The sequence below is a fragment of the Loxodonta africana genome, chromosome 1 (genome assembly GCF_030014295.1).
Source record: "Loxodonta africana isolate mLoxAfr1 chromosome 1, mLoxAfr1.hap2, whole genome shotgun sequence".
Taxonomy (NCBI): Eukaryota; Metazoa; Chordata; class Mammalia; order Proboscidea; family Elephantidae; genus Loxodonta; species Loxodonta africana.
The window spans coordinates 105,561,057-105,584,127 of record NC_087342.1 but is presented as its reverse complement, the minus strand read 5'-3'; the positions used below and the strand labels follow the sequence as shown (position 1 = coordinate 105,584,127).

General features: G+C 43.7%; 2 protein-coding genes across 3 annotated transcripts; one reads left to right on the top strand and one right to left on the bottom strand.

Moving 5' to 3' along the window:
* The first annotated feature begins 1,399 nt into the window (after positions 1 to 1,399).
* Positions 1,400 to 7,018, top strand: C1H6orf226 (chromosome 1 C6orf226 homolog). Its single transcript, XM_064286274.1, has one exon. It carries the CDS (start codon positions 1,490 to 1,492, stop codon positions 1,784 to 1,786), a length of 297 nt encoding a protein of 98 aa, XP_064142344.1. The 5' UTR covers positions 1,400 to 1,489; the 3' UTR covers positions 1,787 to 7,018.
* RPL7L1 (ribosomal protein L7 like 1) lies at positions 4,217 to 11,066 on the bottom strand. 2 transcript variants are annotated; one of them, XM_010587591.3, is made up of 7 exons: positions 10,762 to 11,066; positions 10,049 to 10,157; positions 9,033 to 9,136; positions 6,904 to 7,041; positions 6,182 to 6,291; positions 5,801 to 6,015; positions 4,217 to 4,629 (listed from the first exon to the last, which is right to left on the bottom strand). In XM_010587591.3, exons 1-6 carry the CDS (start codon positions 10,800 to 10,802, stop codon positions 5,807 to 5,809), a joined length of 711 nt encoding a protein of 236 aa, XP_010585893.1. In that variant the 5' UTR covers positions 10,803 to 11,066; the 3' UTR covers positions 4,217 to 4,629; positions 5,801 to 5,806. The 2 variants fall into 2 exon arrangements, with proteins under 2 accessions (XP_010585893.1, XP_003404233.2); XM_003404185.4 differs by having other exon boundaries at positions 9,033 to 9,196; positions 10,762 to 11,063.
* Between the last annotated feature and the right edge of the window lie 12,005 nt (positions 11,067 to 23,071).

Below are 23,071 nucleotides of genomic sequence, written 5' to 3'. Positions count from 1 at the left end.
AGAACAAAGGGGTGGGAGAAGTTTTATACTATGCAGTAAGAGGGAAGTTATTCATTAAACTCCTGGGATATAGCATGCATATTTAAAAGGACTGGGCTAAGTCTTAGCAAGGAAGTGGGTGTGGGACCTCTCGTTTCTAAACTGGGTCTGGCTTTATCTGATGCTGTATGTCTGGTGTTTTTAGTTCTTTGACACCAGTTTCTTGGTTCTTAGGCAGGACTTATTATGGGATGAGGACATACAGTGGTCAACCAAATTGTTTATGCGCCGGTGTGGAATGCTGGTTTTAGTTGGTTTACCTGAAAAACAATCCTAAGAGGAAGCATTAAGGGAAATCTGGTTGCTTACGGTTTAAAATTTAGCCTCAGGTTGAGATACTGGTTTCCTGTGTCCAGCCTTGTTTGCTTTGGAATTTTTACAGCCTCTGTTCACAAGAGGGAAACTCTGGTGGCATAGTGGTTAAGTGCTATGGCTGCTAACCAAAGGGTCAGCAGTTCAATCCACCACACACTCCTTGGAAGCTCTATGGGGCAGTTCTACTCTGTCCTATAGGGTCGCTATGAGTCGGAATCGACTCGACAGCACTGGTTTGGTTTTGGTTTTTGGGTCACAAGAGGGTTAATTTTACCGCAGGACCCCAGACCTGTCTCAAAGTGATGTCTTTGCTTTTTAACTCTTTAAAGAGGTCTTTTGCAGCAGATTTTCCTAATGCAGTGCATCCTTTGATTTCTTGGCTGTTGCTTTCATGGGTGTTGATTGTGAATCCAAGTAAAATGAAATACTTGACATCTTCTGTCTTTTCTCCATTGAGTTCCTTGTATATTCCAGGCTAGTTTTTGATAAGTTAGAAGCCTCAGAATTATTGACACCGACTTTCTTAGTCGCCAGAGCGACTGTGGCGCACCTGACTTGCCTTCACCTCTCCCATTCCCTTTGGGAGCACCAAGAATAGGATCCGGATGGCAGGAAATGGGAAGAGTGGTGACGCTCTGCAATGGTATCTCTCATTCCCAGTTCTCCTGAAGCCACTGATGACAGTCTCACAGGTATTTTCTACACTGCGCTGAGGACCCCGCCTGGGAATTGGCCCCTTGCCGTGTGTCTATACACGGACGTGCCCTGTGTGTTCGCATTTCTGCGTGTGCATGAAACTAGGTACGTGTGCAGTGCCTGTGCAAGTGTGCAATGTGGAAACGTGGGTCTTTTTGCCTGGATCAGCGTGCCGCATGCATTCTGTGCAAGCCTTCAAGTTTTGGCGCAATTCTTTTTCTTCTAAAGCACTTTCCACGTCGGGGCTCTGGAGGTGGTCTAAATTGTGTACGTGCGTGAAGCCTTTCCGAGAAGAATCGTTCAGGGTTCTCAAGTGTTTCCCCCCACTGGAACGGCTTGGTATGGTCTACGACCTCCCCTTCATTTCTTCCGATAGTGGTTGCACCCATACCACCTGGAAGTGTTTGCTTCGCTAGCAGGTCAGGCTTTGCGGCCCAACATGGAGCGGCCCGGAAGCCCGACCTCCCGCGTCCGAGCTCCCACAGCCGTGCAGAGCGACCCGGCCTCGGTGACCCTGACGCAACTTGTGCAGCTGGTCCAGCAGGGCCAGGAGCTCCCGGGCCTGGAGAGCCGCGACATCGTGGCGACCCAAGGGGAGCCCACGGCGTCCCAGCTCCCGCGGAGGCCCAAGCCCTGGGAGGCCGCGGCCTGTGTGCCGTCCCGCGCGCCGCCGACTGTCGGCTGGAGGAGCCGCCCCGAGCCCGGCTCGGCCGAGGTGTCGACTGCGCGGCCGTAAACGGTACGTGGTGGTTCCTGAGGCTCGAGGCTCTTTGCAGCGCAGACCTGGCGGGCGCGACTACGTTCTGCGCGAACTGGGGACTCTGGTTGCCGGCCTTCACCCCGACCGTCTCAGCTGACTGGATGCTCGTGGGGCGTCATCGTCAGGATAGCTTTGTTTCCTTACTTCTGGACCGTGAGCCTCAGCTAAAAGCTTCGAAAACCTAGCCCCAGTCCTTACGTGTAACTGAAGCAGGTTTTATGCTTTACTATCTTTGACGCAGCCCTGTTTTTTTCATGTACAAATTGCTACTTGGGTCACACTAACGGGGTTTGACTCCCTGGGGGAAGCACTGCCTAGGGTCTAACAATTCCTTATCCTGGTGGTAGTGGAAAAGTGAATCTGGGATCTAAATCGAGTTTTTAGACATCCATTCTCCAGATGGGTAGCTAATAAAGCTTTGATCATAAAACTTACACCGAGGATGACTTTGAAGATACATTAAGTGAAGAAAAAAATCCAACATGTGGAATTCTGTCTATAGTTTACCATGCTTTAAACATGTTAGTGTATTCACAGATTTTATCTGGGAAAATTCCATGAAAAACTAATGGAAAAAGGGGATGGGAAAAACTGCAGACCACTCAAACCTTTATTTGTTCCACGTGCAGTGCAAATAATAATTTTACAAAAAAATTTTAAGTTGAATGAAATCCCAAAGCATTAAAAAAAAGCCAACCAACAACAAAAACCCTGGAACCCTTGGCTCTGGAACCAGCTAGGTCAGGTGCGAAGCTAGAGATTTAGCCCAAGGAGGAAAAGCTCCCACGACCTTCTGGTTAGTCTCCTTAGTAGGCCATGTGGTTCACTGCACCTATTCTTGCTCCCTAAAACTTGTTTTCCCTGCAAACCTAGAACCTAACAGGTGTATACATGGCATGTCAAGAGCAACTCACGTTGGTATACACTATCTACAGACTAATACATGGAGCTAGCTTTCCCAGAAATAAGAATCTACATTTTTAGGGAATGATTTATCATGGGACGCTAAGCAGCAGTACATAATTTTTTGATCCATTCTTCTATTTATACAAAATTCTAAGTTAAAAAACTATTCAGCTTAATCTTTTAAACAATCCTGTGAAGCAGACAAAAAATCGTTGCTGTGAAGTCGATTCCAACTCATAGCAACCCCACAGGACTGCCCCACAGGTTTTCCAAGGAGCTGCTGGTGGATTCAAACTGCCAACCTTTTGGTTAGCAGCCAAGCTCTTAACCACAGAGCCACCAGGACTAGATGTTCTAAGCCCCATTTTATAGGCACAAGTGGAAACATTGTTCCCACAATTAGTACAAGATAAATCTGGAACATAAACCCTAGGCTTCCATCCTCACAACTAGTTTTTCCCATGACTTCATGACACATCACCTTAATCTCGTTTCACAGTGCTTTACAGTGTATTAACTCTTAAGCCAAGCAACCTCATAACCTGGCACATTTTAAGGCATTGTTATACCTTGAACTCAATTTCACAGCTATGTTTGAGACTCCCATGAGCCGAAATTGCAGCAAAACTGATCTGAAGGGACCAGAGAACACAACAGTTAAGCATTAATCTTGGCCTGATAGACCCTCATCAACTGCTTAGATGGGAGGTTGAAAGGGAAAGCTCATTGAGAGCAGACATTGATGATAAAGACAAGCAGGATCAGACGCCCTTTGTTCAGGTCTAACACCCCAGAAGCCCTTTTGTTGGTCTACTACATCACTGTCAGCAGGGCAGAGGGCATTATTTCTGAAGTTCAGAATACTTAAGGTAAAAGCAACACCAAGAAGGGTCTAAATAAGTTGCCTGCCTAGGGCCTAAAAGACAAAAAACCTGTAGTGCTAATGTCATCCATGCCAAACGGAGCAAATGGTTCACTCCTTCCTGATCTAGGTTGTACAAAATTCCACCTTGAAGCCCAGCAGAAACAAGGTGGGCATTTCCCCAAGTTACAGACGGTGTGGGGACCTTGGGCACCTACCACTGTGTTGTTAGTATGAATCACCTAATTGGTTTGAAGGGAAAAAGCTATCTTTTTAAGTTTTGGTCCTCCCCAGGATATGGAGCCAGAGGAGGCTATCATGGGCAGGAACCTGGGTGACCAATCCTGATAGAGCAGGACTTCCTCCATAGGTGCACGAGTCCTTGAGGAAAAGGGTCTACAACATCCTAAAATTCCAAGAATATTTTCCTAGGGAAGGGATCCTTCTCACAGATCTTCAACAAGGTCTGTAATCCAAGAATAAGTTAAAATTCTGAGTTGGAGAAAAAGACTAAGCCAGTTGCAAGCTAGGATAAAGAAAACAGTAGATACATTCTTAGAGCCTACCACATTTGAAAGCTGTCAAATTTGTCAGTGAAAAAACTGCAACACAGACTTACAGCAGAAACAACTGAGTACTTGTTTGTGTGTACTTCTAATTGTATTTCAAGCTCTTTCCAAGACAAGGCCCTAGGATCCCCCAAGTCAATATGTCCCTGGGCTTGGTCCACTGCTGCAGAGCCTTATACACATGCTTGGGTATTCATCAACATTAAATCCCAGGATAAAAGATGTGACAAAGCAGAACACCCTCTTCAACGGCAACTATGAGTCCTTTGCTGATTTCAGAGGCGGCAGTGGCCATGTGGAAAACACTGGCATTTTTCCTTGGGACTGGGCTTTATAAGAGAGGTGCCTGCCATAGACACACCCACTGTTCTTTCCCTTCCAGTTTCTGAAGGCGTAACAGAAAATAATCTTCTCTGAAGATACTTGCTGAAAATTCAGAAAAAAGAAACACATGCCTTCAATGCACTGTGCTTTCTGGTATTCTGAGGAAGAAAAATACAACTGCATTAATACAAATTTACTACAATTTGACACCTAAGAATGACAATAATAAACAATTTCAAAAGGGTTAAGATTCTGTGATGGTTAAGATTGTGTGTCAACTCGGCTGGGCTATGATTCTCAGTGGCTTGGCACTTGTATGATGTTGTGATCACCCCCATGACGGGATCTGCTCTAAGCAGCCAGTCAGCTGAAAGGGAGTTTCCCTGGGCATGTGGCTTGCATCGAAGATAAATGGACATTCTGGCAAGGCTCGTGGCGTCTGCTTGCTCTGGATCCTGCAACTGGCTCCTGTTCATCTGACCTCCAGCTGTTGGGACTTGAGTTAGCAGCAGCATACCTGCTGAATCTTGGCGTTTGTCAAATCTTTGCAGTCTGTGGGCAACAGCCCTGCTCTGTGACTTGCCGATCTTAGTTTGCCAGCCCCTGCGGCTATGTGAATCAAGAGAAGCCTCCAGCCTGACCCATGGACTTGGGACGTTCCAATCTCTACAACTGCTTGAGCCATTTCCTTAATATAAATCTCCCTCTCTATATGCTTTATTGGTTTTGCTTCTCTAGAGAACCCAGCCTAACCAGATTCCTTCAACAAAATAGATTTAGGTCTTCAAATCCTTTTGAACTTAGTTTTTTCACTATTATTCTCTCCCCATGTCCTGCTAGATGACCACAACAATACACAATAGTTATTTTGTTACTTAACATTTTCTAGCCTATAACTCTTGAGATACATAGCCCTGAATCCTAAATCTCGTTATTCACTGTTCTAAGAACCTCTCCATCCAATTAGACTTGTAAATACTAGACTCCTCTCTACTCCCAATGCTGACATTACTCTTAATCATGGGTAAGTGCAAAAAGAACTTTTAAGTGGCAAGCTGCACAAAAAAACGAACCAAACCCACTACCATTGAATTGATTCTGACTCACATCGACACTACAGGACAGACTAGAACTGCCCCAAAGGGTTTCCAAGGCTGTAAATCTTTACGGATAACAGACTACCACCTCTTTCTCCTGCTGAGCTGCTGGTGGTTTTGACCTGTCGACGTTTTGGTTAGCAGCCGAATGTTTTAACCACTGCACCACCAGGGCCCTGTGGCACAGCCCCACCAAAGCCAGCTTGAAAGGCAGTTTCCAACACAGCCTCACCTGAGTCTAGTTCAGCTGCCGGATGAGTTGATTGATGCTTTCACCACGATAGCCAGGTGAGCCCATCTCCTTGAGAAAGCCTACTTTATTCTTGGTAGCATGACGGGCCACAGAGAGGTGGAAAGGGCACAAGAACTGTGAGATCACCTGGAAATACTTTCCCGGGAAGGCAATTTCATGAATGAGATCTTCCAAGCAAATGACACCGAACTTCCCTAAGAAACATACGGGCAAAGATTCCTTTATCCGACATTAACTCAGTATATAACGAGAGCCTCCTACTTGCTTGAGCTGGGCACCCGGCAGGTTTTTGGGATCCGGCATCCAGACCACCAAAAACCTCTACTTTCCACCAACTGACCCCTCAGCTGCAGCACTCACCTAGGTGCTCCTCGATCACTGTGTTGTCTGTCAGCGGGATGGTCTTATTCTTGAGCTTGGCTTGTCCACGTTTCAGGATGAGTTCCCGGACAGACTTCAGATTTGGAAATCTATGTGAGCAGAATAAAGTCCAGCTTTAGCCAGCCCCCGGCACACTGCATCACCCTGGCCACTCAGTTCTGCAGTCTGGCCAAGGAGAAAAGGTTCTCCCAGCCATTCTTCTGGAGAAAGGTCAAAGAACCAGAGTGGCCCTGGCTACGTAATTAACAAATTAAAATGTGTGGATATAGATGTTCAGGCAAAAGAAAACATGTCCTGGCTTATAGTCTAGAGCTTTGGCTTCAGGTGACCCTCTACTCAAGATGATGCAAGAGCTGGAAATTCAATCCAATCCTGTTGAGTTTTAACGCTTGAGGTTGATGTATTCAGGCTTGTCTGTCCCTCAGGAACTGTGCTCTTACAGAAGCACTGACCTAAATTCTGCTTCAAGACCTTGAGAATCAACCTCCTCTACCCATCTTACTCCGCCTTGGCCTACAACAAGCCCTGCCATGTATCATGCAGACCATTATTAGCAGTACTAACCCCACCCCTAACCTGCCCAATGTTCCAGGGTTCTCGGGGCTGCCAATTGATTTCTGGTGACTTTGTGGCCACAGTGAAAAATACTCAACACCCTCAAGTACAATCTAATGTGAACTCACAAAGAAAATGTTACTCACCCCCATGTCACATAAGGTTCTACTATACGCAACATTTTTAAGGTTATAGGGGTCACTTTCACAAAGACACCACTGAAAATCTTCCTCAGGCGAAGTCTTGCAATGGTCTTCCGCACCAGAACGCTCACCCCATTAATCCTGAAATAGACAACAGCAAGAGAGTCAGGCTCCATCCAGTTTATGTCAGACCAGCAAACGTTTTTAAACGGTGTGCCACTACACTGGGTCTCCAGAGAGTAAGACACGCTGTTCCTTCGAGAGCTGTTTAGTGGGAGGGAGGGAGTAAACGATAGTTGCCTTGTGATGTGGGCGATACCTGGGCTGCCATGGGAACAGAGAGATGGTCCCTGAGAGGGTTTGTAATGCTATGTTAGGGAAGCTGGGATTTGCTTCTCTGGGCAGTAAAAGCTACAGAAAATTTTATGTGAGGGGAAAAAAATTGTTGTTGTTGTACTTTAGATGAAGGTTTACAGAACAAACTAGTTTCTCATCAGTTAGCACACACATTGTTCTATGACACTGGTTAACAACCCCACGACATGTCAACACTCTCCATTTTCATGTCCACACTCTCCGTTCTCAACACTAGGTTCCCTATTACGAGCTTTCCTGTTCCCTCCTGCCTTCCAGTCCCCACCCCAGGGCTGGTGTGTCCCTCTAGTCTTGTTTTGTTCCATGGGCCTGTTCAATCTCTGGCTGAAGGGTGAACCTCAGGAGTGACCTCATTACTGAGCAGAAAAGGTGTCCGGGGGCCATACTCTTAGGGTTTCTCCAGTCTCTGTCAGGCGAGCAAGTCTGGTCTTTCTTTTTGAGTTAAGAGTTTTGTTCCACATTGTTCTCCAACTCTGCCTGGGACCCTCTATTGTGATCCTTGTCAGAGCAGTCGGTGGTAGCTGGGCACCATCTCATTGCTCTGGACTCAGTCTGGTGGAGGCCATGGTAGATGTGGTCCATTTGAGCTTTGGACTAATCTTTCCCTTGTATCTTCGTTTTCTTCATCCTTCCTTGCTCCCGAAGGGGTGAGACCAGTGGAGTATCCTAGGTGGCTGCTCAAAGGCTTTTAAGACCCCAGACGCTACTCACCAAAGTAGAAAGTGTAACATATTCTTTATAAACTGTTACGCCAACTGAGCTAGATATTCCCCGAGATCATGGTCCCCACAGCCCTCAGCTGGGCAATTCAGTCCCACAGGCAGTCTGGATATGTCTAATGGAGCTACCCTGTCCTTGACTTGTACAGGTTGTGCTAGCTTCCCCAGTATGTGGAAGATTTTAAGATTTATTTCTGACAATCACTGAGGGCTACATATAAGGCAGATGTGAGAAGCAAGAAAACCCCTTTAGAAAGCTAATGCAATAGTCCAGTAAAGAGATTACGGACAATGATAGAAGGGCTAAAGACAGAACTCACAAATATTTAAAACCCACTGGTTTCTGGTTTGGGTGATTGGGTAGGTGAATAGGAAGAGGCAGAGGTGCATTTACAGGTAGGGATGGCAAAGGAAAACAGCACTACGTATGGAAAAGGCTAATAAGGAAAATACGGAAAAATGCATTTTCCCCAATACTGGCTATACTCCATCCACTTAGCCTTGTTTCAGTCCCTAAAAAGGTGCCTTGATGCCCCCACCTCAGGACTTTTGCATCTCTGCCTGGAAAGCCTTCCCCAACACTGAGAACTCCTTTCTCTTTTCATATCTTTCAGGTCTCAGCTTCAAGGTCCTGCTTTACAGGGGGTGTCCCCACCTCCTCCCTCACCCAAAGCATCCTGCACTTTACCTTCACGGCACTTAGTTTATTTGCCGAAGGTCAGTCTCCCTAAACTTGAAGGCAAAAACTGTCTGTTTTGCTGAACTCTGAATTCCTACCACTATTTGTCTTACTAGCTTAGGGCCTACTACTTCATCACCTTAGAAAATGGTCCAAAGGTAAACCAATAGTTCGTTCCAAAACCAAAAAGCAAACCGCTGCCATTGAATCGATTCTGACTCACAGCAACGCTATAGGACAGAGTAGAACTGTCCCGTAGAGTTTCCAAGGAGCGCCTGGTGGATTTGAACTGCCAACCTCTTGGTTAGCAGCTTAGTTTGCTCTAGCCCTGTGGATTTGTCAAAACACCAGTTCCCTACCTTTGGATGCGTACCGCAAAGGCCAAGGAATGTCCATCTGGCGCTTCCAAGCCATGAGGTTTCACTTCTAGTCGTCTGATGCGCACCCTGTCACGCTGCTTTCGCTGGGAATCAAGAAGGAACGATTCCAGTCGCTTAAACCTGAATCCTTTCCCTTTTCTCTGCTACAGAAAAGACAGAACATCACCATTTTCTGCCTCCATCTGTCATGAGTCACTACTGATAGAGCTAATTTCCCCTCCGTGGTCTGCAAAGGGGAGCAAAAAAACATCCTTCGTTTTTATATAAGGAGAAAGTAAGAAGCCCAAAGAAAGGTAGAATTGAGAAGATTCAGAAATTACTGGGAAAAGTACTTGATAAATAAATTAGTTTACATGCGGTTAACCAATGTTTACCAACATGTGTTTATGGAAACTAACATTGTGTCAGGCACAAAACAGTACAAAACAAGAATGAGCTAAAATTCCTGCCTCCAAAATACTTTTGTATTCTTCTCCAAAAACATTTAGCAAATACGAAAAATTGTCTGGCACACTGTTCTCCTGAGATGTTTTCTCCTCACTCAAAATGAAGCTAGAAGTTAGTCTCCAGTCCCTTTTCCTTAACACACTCTACTCCAGCATTTTGCCAACAGAAGGTGTTCAGTAAGTATTTGTGAAATGAAGACACTGAACCATGTAAAACCAAAGTGCTGCCTTCGAGTGGATTCCAACTCATAGCGACCCTATAGGGCAGAGCAGAACTGCCCCACAGGGTTTCCAAGGCTGTAAATCTTTACCGAAACAGACTGCCACATCTTTCTCCTGAGGAGTTACTGGTGGATTCGAACCACTGACCTTTTGGTTGACAGCCAAGCGCTTTAATCACTGCACCGCCAGGGTTCCTGAATGAACTATGTACCTGGTGTAGTCAAACTGATGCGGGAGGGGGCAGTCGATACCCAATCTCGGTTTAACACACGTTGGGTAAAACCAAATACAAATTCTAACTCCTTCCTCCTGGTTCCCCACCATTACCTTCTTCTTTTCCAAAAGTGCCTTCTTTGCCTGGGTGGCTTTGAGGGCCTGATAAGCCTTCCTCTTTTTCAGGAGATTTTCTGGAACCAAAGGGATCTTTTTTCTTGGCCTGATACAGTAAATATGAGTTCAGGGATAATAACATTTAGTAAATGAATTTTCAAACCAACTCAATATTCTGTGCTTCCGGGAACATCACCGTCTTCAAATTCCTAAGTACTGAACCTCCCCTAAAACCTGCAGTTTCTGACTCCAGTCCTAAAATCGGACACCTTAGCATTCACTCATCCTCGAAGCCTAGAAGAACCCTTTGGCTACTGGCCTCACAAACGTCAAGGGGGCTTTTACTGCCAGTCTTTCATAAACACTTGCAGCAATGAGATTCTAGTAAAATTCCGTGGGGTTGGAGCGGATACAGACCCATCTGCAAGGTGAATATAGATGTGGACGAGTGAACCCAGGTCTGACACTCTCCAGCCCACTGCCTGAAAGTGAACACTCCCTCCTCTAGGTAACCCGAGCTTAACGGCGGCCCTCTCTTTCCGCTCGACCCACCCCAGAGCATTCCACCCCTCACTCCCACCCCTGGTATCTGGAGTCTTGTCTTTTCCTACAACCCACTAGTATCTCTATTTTTCGCCACAGAGGCATAAAGACCACAGATGGCACCAGATGCTCAACGCCCCACTCCAAGTATTCAAAGCCCCACTTACTCTTCCTCCGCCATGTTGCCAAGGCTGCGTCTACTGCTCATGCGCACCCCCAGCACGTGGGGACGTAAAGAATCGCTGTGTGTTTACTTGACCATAGAGACGTCTATTCTAGAGCACCCTGGAGGACCCGGGCAGCAGTGAGCCGCTGAGAAGTCTTGCTAGGCCTCATCCCTGCCAAAAGTTGCACAAAGCTTCATTCGGACCCCTTCGCAGCTTTTTAGCGCTTATATCATCTTCAAAATCCAGCCCTTTTGTTTTAAGTTACGTTCTTACAAGGCTGTAAACAACGAAACGCTTCCCACAACCCATGTACAACTTCCGCTGCAGCGTTGGCACCGCCCCTCGGGCTCCGGCTCGGCTGCGCAGCTGTAGAAGGGAAAACAGAGAGCCTCAGGGTAGCCCATTCGGTGGGTGGAGAACACTGAGCCCTGAGACTGTGGCTCTCCCGTGTGGGTGGAGGTGTTTGGGGACAGCTTAGGGTGATAAAGAATGTGGCTCCGATTCAGTTTGCCCGGTTCTGTCCTTGTGTCCATATTCTGTATTTTTGACACGCTGCAAAGTGATGCTCCTGCTGCTGAACTATGGATTAAACTTTGACTAGCAAGGCTCAAGAGTAGTCTCTTTTCTTTCTACCAATTCCCTCAGCACATTACTTTTTTAAACATGTCTTCCCCAGGGTACGAGGAGGGCAGGGATCATGCCTGCCCTGCTCATTACTGATTCTAAGGGTCTAGTGTGGGGTTTCTCAGTCTCTGACACTGTTGACGTTTTGCTGTCATTTAGGTGCTCTCAAGCCAATTGTCGGCCGCATGTGACTGGTGGTGTAGTGGTTAAGAGTTCCCCTGGTAACCAAAAGGTCAGCAGTTCGAATCCACCAGGTGCTCCTTGGAAACCCTACGGGGCAGTTCTACTCTGTCCTGTAGGGTTGTTATGAGTCAGAATCAACTCGATGGAGACAGGTTTATGTGACAGAGTAGAACTGCCCCATAAGGTCTTCCAGGCTGCAATCTTTTAGGCCGGCTAATTCTTTTTTGGAGGCCCTGCGTGGTGCAAATGGTTAACGTGCTTGGCTGTTAACCAAAAGGTCAAAGGTTTGAGTCCACCCAGAGGTGCCTCAGAAGAAAGGATTGACTATCTACTTACGAAAAATCGGTCATTGAAAACCCTATGGAGCATAGTTCTGATCTGACTCTATGGTCACCAGGAGTTGGAGATGACTCATTGGCAACTGGTAATTCTTTGTTGTAGGAGTTGTCCTGTGCATTGTATGATGTTTAGCAGAATCCCTGGTCTCTCTCTACTCACTAGATGCCAGTACCACGACCGCTTCCCCAGTTGTGGCAACAAAAAATGTCTCCAGACCTTGCCAAACCTCTAACACAATATACTTATTTATCCTAAGGGTCTAGGGCAATGTCATTTGATGGTCAATGCTCACAGGCATCACTGGAGACTTTATCCTGTACACTGTTTGACTTATTGATTAAATCATTTCTCTAAACTAGATTGGATGGTCATTGAGGGCAGTGAATTTGTCTCATACTTCTCTGTGTCTTCTACAGCACCTATCACAGCAGTGGACACCTGTAGGGGCTCACGGACTTAGTAGTTGATTTGGCAGCTCAAGGCATCATATTGGTATGTGCTATGTAACTAGTCCAAATAGAAAGATAGTGCCATGCCCAGAGCTCACTACCTGATGAATAAAGGTCAAAGGACAACACAATCTGCAGGGTCAAGGACTGTAGCATGAGGCGCATTATCACTGACTCAGCACCTTACCTTGGAAAGAAACAAAGTATTGGAGTCACCAAAGTCTGAGACATTCATTGAATAGAAAACAAGGAACAAAAATGTTAATACTTTGTAACTTCCCCTGTCTACAGAGAAAAGGTAGATTCTGTAGTACTGATGGTATTGAGGGGAGAAAGAATTTCAGGAGTATTAAAATACTCCCAAGGAGACCTGGTGGCACAGTGGTTTAGCACTCAGCTGCTAATCAAAAGGTCAGCGGTTGAAACCTACCAGCTGCTCCGTGGGAGAAAGATGTGGCAGTCTACTTCATAAAGATTTACGGCCTTGGAAAGCCTATGGGGCAGCTGTACTCCATCCTATAGGGCCACTGTGCGTCAAAAACGACTCTGCAGCAACAGTTGTTTTTATTTTTTGTTAATTTTTTAAAGGTAATAATACTGCCAGGTGAATGGGGCTTTGGAGGCCAGAATTCAGGAAATGGTTGTTGGTTTTCTGATGCCAGCAGATGGTGCTAGGAGAGCACTTATTTTCAGAAGCAAAGCCAAGGAGAAAACGAGATAGCCTTCTTCAACCAAAAAATCGTTCACTAATTCAGTATGTGTTTACTGAGCATTGACCATGTACTCTAGCACTAGGCAAGATACAAGATTTTTTTTTTCCCCAAAGTGAGGTTACCGAATGAGAATGAGGCATGGTCATTTACTTTAAGGAACTTACAGCTTCAAGAATTTTACTCTTTTTAACCTGTCCTCATAGGCCTGTTCTCCTCTTAGCCACTTCAGTTGACCATCGTTAAGGACGGTTAAATAAGTTATGGAAGACAATACAACTGTTAAAAATAGTAAGCAACATCTTTAAAGTCCTGAAATCTCAGTGACGGATGTTTTTCATTTTTTGGCCTGCTGATGTCCTTTCCCATTTCTGAATTGTACCCCATTTGTGGTGTGACGGATCGCTTTTGTGTGGCCTTTCTAGCCACAGTCTCGTAACTCCCACCCAAGTGATTGGGTGGGATTGTGCAGATAAGGTAATTGTGGCCCACCAAGGGGATTGGTCAGTTTTGCTTTAAAAGAGCGAATTACAAAGCAGAGAGAGGACCCCTGCCACCATTAAAGAAGAACAGCCAGGAGCAAAGAGCATGTCCTTTGGACCCGGGATGCCTGCGCTGAGAAGCTCCTGGAACCAGGAGACAGAAAGCAAGAGTGCGAGCAAGTGCACTCGAGAAGCTGTAGCAGTGAAACGATGGCAGGAGACAGCATGGTTGGCCCACTGCCCACTGAGTGAAAAAGCTGAGTGCCTACTGTGCCTCTGGGAACTTATTCCAAAAAAAACACTCGTTGCCATCCAGTCGATTTCGACTCATAGTGACCCTAGAGGACAGAGTAGAACTGCCCCATAGAGTTTCCAAGGAGCGCCTGGTGAATTTGAACTGCCGACCTTTTGGTTAGCAGCCATAGCTCTTAACCACTATGCCACCAGGGTTTCCAAAAATAGAACGCTTTTAGATGTATAGAAGGGCTAAGTAAAATAAGCTACAGCTGCAATGACCAGGAATCAAACCCAGGCCTCCTGCATGGCAGGCAAGAATTCTGCCACCAAGCCACCAATGCTTTCTTACATGGGCCTGGCTGATAACTCTGTTAAAACCAAAAACCAAACCTAGTGCCATCAAGTTGATTCTGACTCATAGCGACCCTATAGGACAGGGTAGAACTGCCCCATAGAGTTTCCAAGGAGCACCTGGCGGATTCAAACTGCCAACCCTTTGGTTAGCAGCCGTAGCGCACGCCATCAGGGTTTCCAATAACTCTATTAAAAAAAAAAAAAAAAAACTCTATTAGGAGGGGTTAAAAGAGTTTTGTAACACTTGCCTCAGCAGGACAGAGGCTGAGGGCCAGAGAGAGCTGTGCCTGCAAGCACGATTGGGAAGAGGCTCTCCTGATGGAAGAAGTGTATCCTGAGCATTTCTGAACCAGAATTTTACTTTGTTACTTCCCTAATGGAGCCCTGGTGGCACAGTGGTTAAGAATTCAGCTGATAACCAAAAGGTCGGCAGTTCAAATCCTCCAACCGCTGTACTCTGGGTCAGTTCTACTCTGTCCTACAGGGTTGCTATGAGTCGAAATCTACTCAACAGCAACGGTTTTTACTTCCCTAATAAATCCCATGATCGTGAGTACTGTCTATGTGTTCTGTGTGGCCATTGCAATGAATTATTATCAAACCCATCAGAGAAGTAGAGAGCACCATGGGAGGGACGGTTGGTGTAAGAATTGGCAAAGATGGCAGAAAGAGGCTGCATGTCTGACCCCTGCCTCAGAGAAATCAGCATTGGGCTGTTGATCTTTCTTCATCTTCTTTTTTTTAATTGTGCTTTAGGTGAAAGTTTACAGCTCAAATTAATTTCTCATGAAAAATTTATACACATATTATAATGTGACATAAGTTACAATCCCTATAATGTAACAGCACACTCCCCCTTTCCACCCTGGGTTTCTTGTGTCCATTCAACCAGTTCCTGTCCCCTCCTGCCTTCTCATCCTGCCTTCGGACAGGTGCCACCCATTTGGTCTCATGTGTCTGCTTGAAGGAAACCCTGGTGGTGTAGTGGTTAAGTGCTATGGCTGCTGACCAAAAGGTCAGCAGTCTGAATCCACCAGGTGCTCCTTGGAAATTCTATGGGGCAGTTCTACTCTGTCCTATAGAGTCGCTATGAGTCGGAATTGACTCGACAGCAACGGGTTTTTTTTTTTTTTTCTTTGCTCGAACTAAGAAGCAAACGCTTCATGAGTATTATTTTATGTTTTACAGCCCAGTCTAATCTTTGTCTGAAGAGTGGGCTTCAGGAATGGTTTTAGTTCTGGGTTAACAGAGCGCCCAGGGACTATGGCTTCAGGGGTTCCTCCAGTCTTAGTCAGACTGTTAAGTATGATCTTTTTATGTGAAATTTGAGTTCTGCTCCACATTTTTCTCCTGCTCTTTCAGGGACTCTCTGTTGTGTTCCCCATCACGGCGGTCATTGATGGTAGCTGGGGACCATCTAGTTCTTCTGGTCTCAGGCTCATGGAGTCTCTGGTTTCTGTGGCCATTTTGTCTCTCGGGATAATATTTTCCTTGTGTCTTTGGTGTTCTTCATTCTCCTTTGCTCCGAGTGGGTTGGGACCAATTGATGCATGTTAGATGGCCGCTTGTAAGCTTTAAAGACCCCAGATGGCTACTCACACCAAAGTGGGATGCAGAACATTTTCTTAATAAACTTTTTTATGCCTGTTGACCGAGATGTGCCCTGAAACCGTGGCTTCCAGACCCCCGCGCCTGCTACTCTGTGCCTCCAAGTGCTTGGTTGTGTTCAGGAAACTTCTTAGCTTTTGGCTTAGTTCAGTTGTGCTGACTTCCCCTGTATTGTGTATTGTCCTTCCCTTCATCTAAGATGATTCTTGTCTGCTATCTAGTTAGTGAATTCCCTTCTCCCTCCCTCCCCACCCTTGTAACCATCAAAACATGTTTTCTTCTGTGTTTAAACCTTTTCTTGAGTTCTTATAATAGTGGTCTCATATATCTGTCCCTTCGCGACTAATTTCACTCAGCGTAATATCCCTCCAGATGTTTCACAGATTGATCATTGTTCTTTATTGTTTTGTAGTATTCCATTGTGTACATACCATAATTTGTTTATCCATTTGTCTGTTGATGGGCACCTAGGCTGTTTCCATCTTTTTGCTATTGTGAACACAGCTGCAGTGAACATGGGTGTGCATATATCTATTCATATGATGGCTCTTATTTCTCTAGGATATATTTTAAGGAGTGGGTTTGCTAGGTCATATGGTACTTCTATTTCTAGCTTTTTAAGGAAGCACCAAATCAATTTCTAAAGTGATTGTACCATTTTACATTCCCACCAGCAGTGCATAAGTGTTCCAGTTTCTCTACAACCTCTCTAGCATTTATTATTTTGTGTTTTTTTGGATTAGTGCCAGCCTTGTTGGGGTGAGATAGTATCTCATTGTAGTTTTGATTTTCATTTCTCTATGATTGTGACCATTTCCTTATGTATCTGTTAGCTGCCTGAATGTCTTCTTTGGTGAAGTGGCTGTTCATATCCTTTGCCCATTTTTTAATTGGGTTATTTGTCTTTTTGTCATTGAGGTGTTGCAGTAGCTTGTAGATTTTAGAGATTAGGACCTTAAAAGGTATGTCATAGCCAAAAATTTTTTCCCAGTCTGTAGGTAATTTTTTTACTCTTTCGTTGAAGTCTTTTGACGAGCATAAGTGTTTGATTTTTAGGAGCTCCCAGTTATCTAGTTTCTCTTCTGGTGTTTGTGCATTGTTAGTTGTGGTCTGTATTCTGTTTATGCCATGTATTAGGGCTTCTAATATTGTCCCTATTTTCGTCCATGATCTTTTTTCATTTTACATTTTATATTTAGGTCTTTGATCCATTTTGAGTTAGTTTTTTTACACGGTGTGAGGTATGGGTCTTGTTTCATTTTTTTGCAGATGGATATCCGGTTATGCCAGCACCATTTGTTAAAGAGACTGTCTTTTCCCCATTTAACAGACTTTAGGCCTTTGTCAAACATCAGCTGCTTGTATGTGGATGGATTTATGTCTGGACTCTCAATTCTGTTCCATTGGTCTATGTATCTGTTGTTGTACCAGTACCAGGCTGTTTTGACTACTGTGGCTGTATAATAGGTTCTAAAACCAGGTAGTGTGAGGCCTCCCACTTTGTTCTTCTTTTTCAGTAACGCTTTACTTATCCAGGGCCTTTTCCCTTTCCATATGAAGTTGGTGATTTGTTTTTCCATCTCGTTAAAAAATGTTGTTGAAATTTGCATTGTATCTGTAGATTGCTTTGGGTAGGATTGACATTTTCACCATGTTGAATCTTTCTATCCATGAGCAAGTTATGTTTTTCCACTTACGTAGGTCTTTTGGTTTCTTGCAGGAGTCTTATAGTTTTCTTTGTCTAGGTCTTTTACGCCTCTGGTTAGGTTTATTTCTAAATATTTCATCATCTCGGGGGCTATTGTAAATGGTATCGATTTGGTGATTTCCTTTTTGAAGTTGTTTGTTGGCATAGAGGAACCCAACTGATTTTTGTATGTTTATCTTATATGCTGATACTTTGCTGAAATCTTTTATTAGTTCCAGTATTTTCCTTGTGGATTCCTTGGGGTTTTCTGTGACTAAGTTCATATCATCTGCAAACACAGATACTTCTACTTCTTCCTTACCAATTTGGATGCCCTTTATTTCTTTTTTCTTGTTTTATTGCTCTGGTTAGGACCTCTGGCACAATGTTGAATAAGAGTGATGATAAACGGCATCCTTGTTTGGTTTCCATTCTCAAGGGGGTTGCTTTCAGGCTCTCTCCATTTAAGATGATGTTAGCTGTTGGCTCTTTGTACTGTTGAGTAATTTCCCTCCTATTCCTATTTTGTTGAGAGTTTTTATCATGAATGGGTGTTGAACTTTGTCAAATGCCTTTTCTGCATCAATTGATAAGATCATGTGGTTCTTGTCTTTTGTTTTATTTATGTGATGGATTACATTGATTGTTTTTCTAATGTTGAACCATCTCTGCATACCTGGTATGAATCCCACTTGGTCATGATGAATCATTTTTTTGATATGTTGTTGAATTCTATCGGCTAGAATTTTGTTGAGGATTTTTGCATCTATGTTCATGAGAAATATTGGTCTGCAATTTTCTTTTTTTGTGGTGTATTTACCTGGCTTTGGTATCAGGGTTATTCTGGCTTCATAGAATGAGTTTGGGAGTATTCCATCATTCTCTATGCTCTGAAATACCTTTAGTAGTACTGGTGTTATTTCTTCTCTGAAAGTCTGGTAAAATTCTCCAGTGAAGCCATCAGGTCCAGAGCTTTTTTTTTGTCGTTGTACGTTTATTTAGGTTTTTTACCTGTGTTTGCGTTAGTTTAGGTAGGTAGTGTGTTTCTAGAAATTTGTCCATTTCCCCTAGGTTTTCAAATTTGTTGGAGTACAATTTTTCATAGTATTCTGTTGTGATTCTTTTAATTTCAGTTTGGTCTGTTGTGATATCGCCCATCTCATTTCTTATTTGGGTTATTTGCTTCATCTCCTGTTTTTCCTTTGTCACTTTGGTCAATGGTTTATCAATTTTATTGATCTTTTCAAAGAATCATTTTCAGTTTTTGGTCTTGTTGACTCTTTCACTTGTTTTTCTATTGATACCTCATTTATTTGTGCTCTAATTTTTATTATTTCCTTTCTTCTAGTGCCCGAGTGCTTTTTTTGCTGTTCTTTTTCTATTTATTCAGGATGTAGGGTTAATGTTTTTATTTTGGCCCTTTCTTCTTTTTGGATGTGTGCATTTATTGCTATAAATTGACTTCTGATCAATGCTTTCGCTGTGTCCCAAAGGTTCTGGTATGAAGTGTTTTCATTTTCATTTGATTCTATGAATTCCTTTATTCTATACTTGATTTCTTCTACAACCCAGTAGTTTTTGAGCATGGTGTTGTTCAGTTTCCATGTACTTGATTTTTTTTCCCTTGCTTTTTCTGTTATTGGTTTCCACTTTTATGGCTTTATGGTCAGAAAAGATGCTTTGTAACATTTCAATGTTTCGGATTCTGTTTTGAGGCTTGCTTTTTGACCTAATATGTGGTCTGTTCTGGAGAATGTTCTGTGTGTGTTGGAAAAGAAAGTATACTTGGCTGCTGTCGGGTGGAGTGTTCTGTATATGTCTGTGAGGTCAAATTGGTTGATTGTGGCATTTAGATCATTCGTGTCTTTATTGAGCTTCTTTCTAGATGTTCTGTCCTTCACCGAAAGTGATGCGTTGAAGTCTCCTACTACTATTGTAGAGCTGTCTATTTCTCTCTTCAGTGCTGTTTGAGTTTGTTTTATGTGTTTTGGAGGCCTGTCATTGGGTGTATATGTGTTTATTATGGTTATGTTCTCCTGGTGTATTGACTCTTAATCATCATATAGTGCCCTTTCTTATCCTTTTTAGTGGATTTTGCTTTAATGTCTATTTTGTCAGAGATTAATATTGCCACTCCTCTTTTTTGATTGTTGTTTGCTTGATATATTTTTTCCCATTCTTTGAGTTTTAGTTTGTTTGAGTCTTTGAGTCTAAGGTGTGTCTCTTGTAGGCAGCATATAGACAATTTTTTTTTTAATCCATTCTGCCACTCTCTGTCACTCTCTTTACTGGAACACTTAGTCCATTTATATTCAGTGTAATTATTGATAGGTATAAGTTTACTGCTGTCATTTTGATGTATTTTTCTTTTTTCTGGTGTTGACACTTAATTTGCTGTGCTGAGTCATTTGTCTTTATGTATTTTTATCTTTTTAATTATTGTTGATTTTGCATTTGCTTAGTCTTTATGTTTTTGTTCTTTTTTATTTTGATGGATAGATTTATTAGTTTCCTTTGTGGTTACCTTAAAATTTACCTCTGTTTTTCTAAGTTTAAACCAAACTTTTATTTCTTGATATTGCCTTAACTTCCCCTCCATATGAAAGTTCTATGAGTACACTATTTAGTCTCTCTTTTTTGTTTTAATGTTGTCATCTTTTACATATTGCCATCTTTGTTTCCTTATTTTCAGTGTTTTAGCTTTGACTTGTTTTTGGGACTTCCCTATCTTGGTTGATACCTGGTTGTTCTGTCCTGTGTTCTAGTCTTGGGTTGTTACCTGATATTTTTGGTTCTCTCCTGAAGGACTCCCTTTAATATTTCTTAATTTTGATTTGGTTTTTACAAATTCCCTTTACTTCTGTTTACCTGGAAATGCCCTAATTTCGCCTTCATATTTGAGAGACAGTTTTGCTGGATATATAGTTCTTGGCTGGCAGTGTTTTTCCTTCAAGACTTTACGTAGGTCATCCCATAGCCTTCTTGCCTGCATGGTTTCTGCGGAGTAGTCAGAGCTTAGTCTTACTGACTCTCCTCTGTAGGTGACTTTTCATTTATCCCTAGTGCCTCTTGAAAATCTCTCATTATCTTTGGTTTTGGCAAGTTTCATTAAAATATGTCTTGGTGACTTTCTTTTGGTATCTACCCTGTGTGGGGTTTGATAAGCTTCTTGGATATATATCTTCTTATATTTCATGATATCAGGGATGTTTTCCGCCAGCCAATTTTCAACAATTCTCTCTGTATTTTCTGTTATTCCCCTCTGTTCTGGTACTCCAATCACTCATAGGTTATTCTTGATAGAGTCCCACATAATTCTTAGGATTTCTTAATTTTTTTTTAATAATTTTTATTGTGCTTTAAATGAAAGTTTATAAATCAAGTCAGTTTCTCACACAAAAACCCATATACACCTTGCTACAAGGGTTTCTTAATTTTTAAAAAATTGTTGTATCTGATTTTTCTTTTTTTTTTTAAATTGGAGTCAAGTGCTTTATCTTCATTCACACTAATTCTGACTTCTATTACCTCAACTCTGCTCCTATGAATTTCTATTGAGTTGTCTAATTCTGAAATTTTATTGTTAATCTTTTGAATTTCTATTTACTATCTCCGTATGGATTCTAATAGCCTGTTAAATTTGTCATTCTGATCTTGTATAGCTTTCCTAAATTCTTCTATTTCTTTGTCTGTGGGTTCCTTGGTTTGTTCTGCATTTTGCCTGATCTCCTCCTTGATCTCTTGAAGAGCTCTGTATACTAATCTTTTGAATTCTACCTCTGGTAATTCCAAGAATTTCTCTTCCTCCAGGAGGTTTCCTGGTTCTTTATTTTGGTCACTTGCTGGAGCCATCATTACCTGCCTCTCTGTGATTTGATATTGATATTGAGCCATCAATAAATTATATTTATTTATTTTGTCTGCTTACTGTGTTCTAGCTTTTTATTTTGTTTTAATATGCCCAAATAGGCTGGACATGTAAGCTACTTTGGTTATTGGCATCTTTGAAGCTCTCACGTCCTGTCACCAGGTGGTTAGAACTGCTACTAGGTGTGTGAGCCCAGGAGTCCATTTACTTTTCTGGTGTGGATTCAGGTCAGATGTCCAGGTCATCTTCACTGAGTGTGTGGTGCAGGCCCTCACCTACAGTCCTAGATGGGCTGGGCTATGTAGGGTAATTGGAGCAGACACAAGTATCTGGCTGCAGGAGGGGGTTATGTGCTAAGTAAGGTAGGGGGCTGGTGGCTGCCTTTGAGTTCCTAGGTGGAAGGTATATCCCTGTACCCTAGAGTGCATAGGTGGGAGGGTTTTGCAGCTGGAATTTTTGGCACCCAAGGCTGTTGGCTGTGAGGACTTGGAGGCACCACTTATTCTTGGACCCCTGTCGTGTGTGGCTAGGTGGAATGGGTGGAATGGGTCCTAGGTGGAATGGGTGAAGCCGTCAGTCCTCAGGCCCCTGATGTGGGTGGGTGAGGATCCTGCCTAATGGTGGGGCAGTGTCAAATGTCACGAATCTGCCACTCCCCCTTAGCTGTTGCAGTTGAAAACAGGCTTCAGGTATATATACCCTGTTGTACTATGCTAATGAGGACCTATGCTGTTGAATGGGCCCACACAGGTCTACACAGGGGCGAAAGGCATTTGAAGTCCGTGGACTCCTTATGCCTGTGCTTAGGCAAAGGGGCAGTGCTTGCTCTGTGTTCCTCGCTTAGGGGGCATGGCAGTTTTTTAAAGCTGTGAGACGGGTTTGGGTGCAATTAGTCCCGAGTACCCTGCTTAGGGGAGTTGGCGGGTTTCTCTTCTGTTCGTTTTTTCCCTAAATCCAGGAGACTGGATTGGGCTGGATAGGTCCTATTTCTGGCTTGAGGAGCGTGGCAATTGTTGAATACTGTCGACTGCTATCTGAACAGAGTGGGGACAGGGTAGGTAAGAGGAAAAGAGGCAGTTCTCCACTATGGAAGTCCCAGAGGGGGAAGGGTTATTTTGATCCCACGTGGTAGGTTAGACACTTGCACTTAACTTTCACAGATCCAGCGCCACTCCCCTGGCTCCAGAGGCTTGTGCAGACTCTCCTCCCCCTGGTTTCACCCACTGTGGTAAAATGCATCCTGCTTGCCTCAGCCCGTGTGTACCAGCCAATACAGCCTGTAGGGTGCCTGCTAGCTCAGGTCTGGTACTTCTTCACTGCTTCTGAACTGTCTGTCCCTCCCCCTGCTGCTCAGTCTGACTCCTCAACTTTGTCTTTGATGTTCAGGGCTCCTAGATTATCATATATAATTGATGCACTTGTTTTTTCGGGTCTTTGTTTTAAGAGGGCCGAAGGAAGCGTCTTACTATTCTGCCTTCTTGTTCCCATCTCCCGGGCTGTTGATTTTGATTCTCTTTCCCCTTGTGAAGTTAGAGGAGATCAGACAACTACCCCTGTAACATTTTTACACCATTCGTCTTGTGGACTGGTCTCTCCCTCATCATGTACAATCTGGTGTGTGTAGGTGTGGGGGGATATCAAATCCAAATTCTTGATCTCCCAATACATAAGTTCAAGGAGTCTCTGGAAGATCTTTTCAGCTCCTCACACCTCCCCAGTGGCAGGGGACATTAGACCCTATTCACTCCTCTGGGATTTTGCATCTTGAG

Coding starts and splice junctions, on each gene's coding strand:
- C1H6orf226 (XM_064286274.1), top strand. CDS start 1,490: ATGGAGCGGCCCGGAAGCCCGACCTCCCGCGTCCGAGCTCCCACAGCC.
- RPL7L1 (XM_003404185.4), bottom strand. CDS start 10,802: ATGAGCAGTAGACGCAGCCTTGGCAACATGGCGGAGGAAGA. Junction 10,158..10,761: donor GGCAACATGGCGGAGGAAGA/GTAAGTGGGGCT, acceptor TTACTGTATCAG/GCCAAGAAAAAAGATCCCTT. Junction 6,016..6,181: donor AGTGATCGAGGAGCACCTAG/GTGAGTGCTGCA, acceptor TATGTTTCTTAG/GGAAGTTCGGTGTCATTTGC.